This window comes from Chinchilla lanigera, unplaced genomic scaffold (assembly GCF_000276665.1).
Source record: "Chinchilla lanigera isolate Chin_1 unplaced genomic scaffold, ChiLan1.0 scaffold00094, whole genome shotgun sequence".
In the NCBI taxonomy this organism is placed as follows: domain Eukaryota; kingdom Metazoa; phylum Chordata; class Mammalia; order Rodentia; family Chinchillidae; genus Chinchilla; species Chinchilla lanigera.
The window spans coordinates 7,802,704-7,810,251 of NW_004955495.1; the positions used below are offsets into that span (position 1 = coordinate 7,802,704).

The following is a 7,548-nucleotide window of genomic DNA, read 5'->3' on the forward strand; positions in this document are numbered from 1 at the left end:
GGCGCTGCGGGCGCGGGTGCGGGCGCGTCGCCTGCGGGTGCTGCAGTCGGAGCGCTACAAGGAGCTGGCGGAGTTCCTCACCTTCCACTACGCGCGCCTCTGTGGGGCGCTGGAGCCCGCGCTGCCCGCCCAGGCCAAGGAGGAGCTGGCGGCCGCCATGGTGCGCGTGCTGCAAGCCACCGGCCGGGCGCAGGTGAGGCGTGGGAGCGCACCGACCCGGGGAAACCCGGGAGGGAGTGGAAGGTGGCACCCGAGCTCTACCTGCGAAAGGCGGGGCTACCTGGAGGCAGGGCCTGAGCAACACCTGCGAGGGGCGGGGTTTGAACTTTAGCGGCACGGGGCGGGGCTCGAGTTGAGCCTCCCAGCCGACCGCTTGCTTCGTTGTGAGAGGTGGAGGTTCCGGCCTCTGTTGAGTCTCAGCCCGGAGAGCCAGGTTGGAGAATCAGCAAGGAGAGGCCGAGCCTGTGCGCCAGGTGTGAAGGATGGCCTAAGCCCGCAGTGTGACCCCTGCCCTAACCAGGCATTGGTGACAGACCTGGGCACCGCGGAGCTGGCTCGCTGTGGAGGCCGCGAGGCGCTGCTGTTCCGAGAAAACACTTTAGCCACCAAGGCCATTGACGAGTACATGAAGCTGGTGGCGCAGGATTACCTCCAGGAGACCCTGGGTAAGCTTAGGGGTGGGGGCTGGTGTCAGATTCCTGCTGGGTGGGACAGGGGATCCCAGACGCGTTTTAGGGTGCCTTGGGTAACCTGGGTCCTGGTAGCAGGTGGTGCTTTTAGAGTCCTGGGGGCGGGGGTAATTAGAAACTTCTTAAAATGTTAGGGGCCTTGGGAATAAGTTGGAGATAGAGTTGGAGGCTGGGCGTGGTGGGTTTTGGTTACCATGACTCTGAACACCGGCTACGCTGGGCTGCAGGGCAGATTGTAGGACGTCTCTGCGCCTCCACCGAAGACTGTGAGGTGGACCCCAGCAAGTGCCCAGCCCCAGAGCTGCCAGAGCACCAAGCCAGACTTCGGAACAGCTGTGAGGAGGTCTTTGAAACCATCGTCCACTCCTACGAGTGAGAATGAGGGGCCCAGCGCCTGAACCACCCTGCCCCGCCCCTCAGCCACTCTGCTAACCACTGGCACAGTGACCTCCCAGTCCACGTTGCCAGATAAAACACGTGACGCTCAGTTAAATATGATTCACTCTTTGGGACATACGTATACTAAAAAATGTATTAATAGTTTATATGAAAGTGAAGTCTAGCTGAGTGTCCTGTGCCTGGTAACCCTGTCCCCAAAGCCGTGCCGCCTGACCCCAGTTAATGTGGGATCCAGTTCCTCATCCTCTCACCCCGAGTTATCCCAACCCCAATTCCTTACCACTTTCCTGTAGTCAGTTAAGACTTCAGTCCTATAACCTGTGCTTCCAGATGACGCGTACCCTTGATCCCATGACCTCTGACCTTAAAGGACCCTGTACTCCAAATCCAATGAAATTGATCACAAGTCACCTGGGATTCCAATCCCTGGACTTCCGATCCTAGGTTAATTTGCATGCCAATCCCATGACTTCTGACTCTAGATGACCCTGTGACCCCAGCCTCATCCTACTTCATATGTGCTCTGGCACCCCAGCCTCATATCCAAGTACAGCTACACCCCAATCTCATGACCTCTGTCCCCATGTGACCTTGTATGTAAGCCCAAATAGAAGAGTGCTGACTCTAGAAGCTGCCCTAATAACTACACTGTAAGTCCTGACCCAGCAGGTACCCACCCACATCCTCAAGATGTCCAAGCGTCTTACTCCAGATGTCCCGATCCTGGAACTCAGACCCCAGGTTCAATAAGAAACCTACTTGGACTTAATACATAGCTTCATGGCAGGTCGTTGATGAGCCATGTAATGATTCCTGCATGTTTGACCCCAGACCTCATGACCTTGACCATCATGATCTTCTGTCCGTAGCTCCCTCCTCTGACCACTGCCTCTTCTGCCCCAGTTGGTTCCCGGCAGAGCTGGGCGCTGTGTTCTCAGGCTGGCGAGAAGCATGCAAAGCACGAGGCTCTGAGGCTCTGGGCCCTCGACTGGTGTGCGCCTCCCTCTTCCTGCGGCTCCTGTGCCCTGCCATCCTGGCACCCAGCCTCTTTGGCCTGGCACCAGAACACCCAGCACCAAACCCCGCCCGCACCCTCACGCTGATCGCCAAAGTCATCCAGAACCTCGCCAACCGTGCCCCGTAGGTGTTGGGGGCCATGCTAGGGGTGTGGGGTGGCAGGTGCCTGACCTGACTCATTGCTCCATTCTGGCCCAACCCAGGTTTGGTGAGAAGGAAGCCTACATGGGCTTTATGAATAGCTTTCTGGAGGATCATGGACCAGCCATGCAACACTTCCTGGACCAGGTGGCCATGATAGATGTGGATGCCGCACCCAGGGGTTACCAGGGCAGCAGCGACCTGGCCCTCCAATTGGCTGTCCTGCATGCCCAGCTCTGCACAGTCTTTGCTGAGCTTGACCAGGTGTGACCTGACCACACAGCCCTGGACGTGGGGTAGGGAGGCAAGAAGGCCGGGAGCCTCTGGCCCCAGAGGCCCTCACATTCCCCTTGCATGTGTTACTAGGCAACCCGTGACAGCTTGGAACCGCTGCCCACCATCCTACAAGCCATTGAGGAAGGACGACCGGTACCTGTGTCCGTGCCAATGAGTCTCCCGCCACAGGAGGGAGGCCACACCAGGTAACTTCAAGTCTGAGGCAAGTTCTGGTGGGTGGGAACAGGGGTGGGGTTCAAGCTGGGGTCAGAGTTGAAAATGGACTGTGTCAGGAATCAGGGACAGGATCACGTTGGAGGCATTGTCAGAAACAGTGTAGGGCCGGGGTCAGAAGCTGGGTTGTATGAGGAGGCAGGGAATTGCTTATAATATAGTCCAAGGGCAGACAGTCCCAGAGTCACATTGAGTCCTGTCAGAGATTAGGGAGAGGTCACCCTTGGGGTCAGAGAGAGAAAGTAAGCTTGCCATCAGAGATGCAGGTTGTATTTCAGTCAGAGGTTTGGAGATGGGGTCAAATTAGGGGTCTGATTGTGATCAGATGTTATATGGCAGTCCTCAAGCATCAGGAGCAGGCTTACATGGTAAACAGAGGTCAGACTTAAGATAGGGATCAAGGGGCTGGGAATTTAGCTCAGCGGCAAAGCGCCTGCCTGGCAAGTGCAAGGTGGTGAGTTTGATTCCTGGTACCGGAAGAAAAACAAAAAAAAAAAAAAAAAATAAAAAAGATAGGGATCAAGCATTGAGGGCAGGGTCATATTTTCATATATGGGGTCAGAATATATATATATTGAGACTAGGCCTCACTGTGTAGTGCAGGCTGTCCTTGAACTAACTCACCATGATCCTCCTGCCTCAGCCTCCCAAGTGCTGATATTACAAACATGTGCCACCATACCTGGCAAGGAACCATATTCTGTCAGGGTGCAGGGACACAGGGTCAATTTATGGTCAGACATTGGACAGAATGGGTCAGATTGGGAAGGAAGAGACTGACCTTGAGATCAAGTCCAAAATCAGACTGGAGTGCTGGGCGTGGTGGCGCACACCTGTAATCCCAGCACTCAGGAGGCTGAAGCAGGAGGATCATTGGGAGTTTGAGGCCAGCCTGGGCTACAAAGTGAGCCAGCCTGAACTGCACAGTAAGACCCTGTCTCAAAAAGCCAAAAAAAAAAAAAAACCAGACAAGAGAAAAAGGTTATAGAAAGAATCAGGTCAAGGGTCACGTTGTGTCAGAAGTCAAGTACACAACTGGAGAGGGAGCAAAGGCTACACTGGGGTCAAGGGTCATAGAAAGGATGATATAGTAGTTAGAAGTCAAGAACGGGGTCTCATCAGGGTTGTAGGTCAAAACACGATCCCATCAGGATCAAGGGGCGGGCTTGGGTCATCTGGGGACCAGTTGAGGATCAGAGAGTTCCTATTCCTCCCCCAGCTTCTCCTCAAGGGAAAAGCCCGGCTTCCTGGCACCCCGGGACCTCTCCAAACACACTCCTCTCATCAAGAGCCAGTCTCTGCGCACCTTTCAAGGCGCAGGGAGCTGGGCCCGGCGGCAGGCGGAGGAGGAGCGACCCCCGCGGCGGGCCCGGCCGGTGCAGCGAACTCAGAGCGTCCCTGCCACCCGACGCCGCGCATCCCTGGGGCCCCAATCGCGCCCTAAAGGCGCCATCCGATCCGGCCACCCGGCCCGCGGCCGGCCCTGGACCGGAGTCTCTGCCTCGCTGCCTCGAAAGCCATCGGTGCCCTGGCAGCGCCAGCTAGACCAGCCGCGGGACCGAAACCAGGCGTCAGGCACACACCGACCTGTGGGCAAGGTAAGGTCTGGCCCAGGTGCGTGCCCAGAGTTGGGGGTAGGAGGGGGGCTGGGAGCCCAGAGGAACGAGACTGAGGAAGGACCGAGGGCCAGGTAAAACTGGATTCAAGCTGGGCGTGGTGGCGCATGCCTGTCGTCCCAGGAAGAGGATCGCCACGAGTTCGGGGCCAACCTGGATTACATAGTGAGACCCTGTCTCAAAAAAGCAAAAACTGGGTTCAAACACCGAGCTCACCGAGCTGCGTGACCCTGGGTATAGTCTTTGAACTTCAGTTTCCTCATTCATACCACGGGAGCGATGTTCCCCACCCCAGCAAGGCGGTGGAAAAGCCAACTGTTGAGGACTGGGAAGTCGGGGTCTCTGGGAACTGGAAGGGACAGACTTCCAGCGCAGTGACAGCAGCTGTGTGCCCCCAGCTGGCAGAACTGCAGGGTGAAGTGGCCGCGCTGCGCGAGGAGCAGAAAGCGCTGTCCCGCCTGGTGGAGTCGCTGAGCACTCACATCCGGGCCCTGACAGAGCAGCAGGAGAAGCTGAGGGGACAGCTGCAGGAGCTGGACACCAGGCTCCGCGCGGGGTGAGCCTCTCCCCACTAGCTCCGCCCCCACGCTGGCCCGCACCAATGAGATTTGTCCAGGACTCGCCTGGAATGACCACACCCCCTCGACAGGCCCCACCCCAGAGTCCCAGTCTTGGCCCAGACAGTACTCCCCACAGATGGGCTCACCTCCTCAGGCTTTAACCCTTCAATCAGCCCCAGGCTGTGCCAACAGGTACATCTCAGGGCAGGTGCTCCCCTCCCCAGTCAGGACCCCTCTCAGGACTGGCCAAACTCCGCCCCTAAGGGTTTAAAGATTGTTTTTCTTTTTGGGAAGGGGAGGGTTGAGACAGGGTCTCGATGGTCTCACTAGGTAGCCCAGACTGGCCTTGACATTTCAGTGATCCTCCTGCCTCAGCCTCCCAAGTGCTGTGATTACAGGCTTATAAGCGTCCCTGTAAACATGCCAGGCTCTGATCCGATCTTTGTACAGATTTATTTAGGCCCGCCCTCCACTCCAAGCCCTACCCTCTGGATCCCTGCCTGTCCAACTCAGACCTGGAAAGTACTCCAACCTCTGACTCTACCTCCTTTTCTCTGACCCCCACAGCACCTCGGAGCTGGATCCAGAGGGTAGTCTTCCAAGTGGTGAAAGCCGTAGGTTGAAAAGTCTGGTGAGGCTCTGGCTGAAGCCCTAGGCAGGGGTGGGAGGTGGGGGAGCAAGGGCTGGGGGCAGCCTTCCCTGGCTCCCAACCCACCTCCACTGCCTCCCCAGGAGTGCCGCCTGACTAAGATGGAGCACACTCAGACCCAGCTGAAGGGTTCAGTCCAGAGCCTACAACTCCTTCTGAGGACGCCGGGGCCTGGAAGCCAGTCCCCGCCGCTCCAAGCACCCTGCGTCAATGGAGATACCACCTGAGCGGCCCATCCCACCCCATGTGCCCCAGGAGCACAGCTGTCTTGGGGAAGGGTCTGACTCTGCCTTAGACCAAGCAGGCCTAAGGCAGAGTGTGTAGCTGTGGGTGCCAACCATTCTGGTCCTGTGAAGTTGTGCAGTAAAATCTTGATTTCAGTATAACTGGCAGTTTCTTTGCCCCTAAGTATTACTAATGAGAGCTCTCTCTCTAACCCTCGTTTAGCTCTTCCAAATTCTCCCCTACTATGAGGGAAATGTAAGCAGATTCTCACCAGCTGTGTGCCTTTAGGGCATCCCTCTCTACAGCTTGCACTGCCTCATCTGTAAAGTGCATCCAACGTTTCCTACACAGTAGAAGACCCTTAGTTAAAGGCATTCAATAAAAGGAATTCATGGACAGCACCTGCTTCTCAGTGAAGCCTGGATCCCACTACCCACCTGTCACCTGCCAGGCTCCAGATGAGAGACTACCTAGACCCCTAATACCCGGTATGCTCCCTCATGGCAGGGAGGAAAGGCACAAGTCTAGGAAGCAGATGAATGATGAGTGAGTACATATCAAGATGACTGAGCTCTGTTGGAAAACGTCTGAATAAATGAGTAGACATTTGAATCATGGGGCATGGTGGGCGGGACAATAGACAGTGAATAGGTTAGCATTTGTTTGATGTTTGATCTGATGAGTAGTTGGGTAGGGGGCTAACCAGGATGGATATGTCTGCCTAGGAAAGGCCTGGCTCACAGTAGGAAATATTTAAATGGGGTAATATTTAAATGGAGTGGATAGATAGATATAGTCATGCATATGTTTGCAGTCTTCTAAGATTCAGAGCTGGGTCATGGAGAAACAATAATGAACCAGACAAACAAGACCTCCATCCTCAGGTGGAAAGGACAAAGAAGTGTGCAATTGATAGATGGATGTATGGGTAGCTGGGTGGAAGGATGTATGTAGGGATGGTGGGATGCTTGCTTGGTTGTATGGGTAAACAGGTATTTACCCGGGTTGGAGTGATGGGCAGGTAGATAGGACAGGGATGGGTGGATTGAATGGGTGTTTGGATGGATTGATGGGTGGTTGGAGGGGTGGATGCGTAGGTGGCTGATAGATTGGATGGGTAGATGAGCAGTTGACTGATTGAGCATGTGGATGAATGGGTGGAAGATAGATGGGTGGTAGATGAGAGAAGGCAACAAGTTTGTGTGATGAAGTCTAATGTGAATGATGGGGAAGGACAGAGTGGGCTTGTGGTTGGAAGATAGATGATAGTGCGCAAGTGACTAGAAGCTAAGGACTGAGTGAGAGGAGTCCTCGATGACCTATGAATGACCCAAGTAGTAACTTCTCAGCCCCTTTCCCACTGTTTTGGTACTATTAGGGAGGCTAGCATTGGAAGAACCAGTGGAGTGATGGAGCCATTAGGGGTGGGAGGACCACAGTGTTGTCATGGTAACAGCCCCTACCCCGTCGAGCGGGCCCTTTAAGGGTGACCCGCTTGGCCACTCCCAACATGGCGGTGCGCCCGCTGGCTGCCCCCGAGTTGGGGGGGGGAGACCTCCCCATCATGGCGGCGCGGCGGGGCTGTCGCGCTGAGGTCACGGCGGCGCGCCGGGGGGGCGGGGCGGCCGGGGGAGCGATTTAAAGGGACAATGTCCCCCGAGCGGTGGAGGCGGCGGCAGCTGCGGAGGCCGCGGCACCGGCACCGGGAGCGACAGCGGCGGTAGCGGCAGCAACAGCCGCAC

At 56.1% G+C, this 7,548-nt stretch overlaps 2 protein-coding genes across 3 annotated transcripts in view; both read left to right on the forward strand.

Annotated features, from left to right (window-relative positions):
- Rasal3 (RAS protein activator like 3) overlaps positions 1-5,971 on the forward strand; it is a gene marked incomplete in the record, with an annotated part of 13,056 nt that extends 7,085 nt beyond the window's left edge. For both annotated transcript variants that reach the window (XM_013505123.1, XM_013505124.1), the window contains 10 exon segments: positions 1-193; positions 521-665; positions 917-1,061; positions 1,992-2,228; positions 2,309-2,510; positions 2,613-2,728; positions 3,976-4,354; positions 4,771-4,928; positions 5,500-5,563; positions 5,665-5,971. In XM_013505123.1, the coding sequence (XP_013360577.1) occupies positions 1-193; positions 521-665; positions 917-1,061; positions 1,992-2,228; positions 2,309-2,510; positions 2,613-2,728; positions 3,976-4,354; positions 4,771-4,928; positions 5,500-5,563; positions 5,665-5,808 (1,783 nt within the window).
- Positions 5,972-7,441: 1,470 nt separating this feature from the next.
- The window catches only part of Wiz (widely interspaced zinc finger motifs), a gene marked incomplete in the record, with an annotated part of 24,764 nt that continues 24,657 nt past the window's right edge, over positions 7,442-7,548 (forward strand). Inside the window, 1 exon segment of the mRNA XM_013505122.1 lies at positions 7,442-7,548.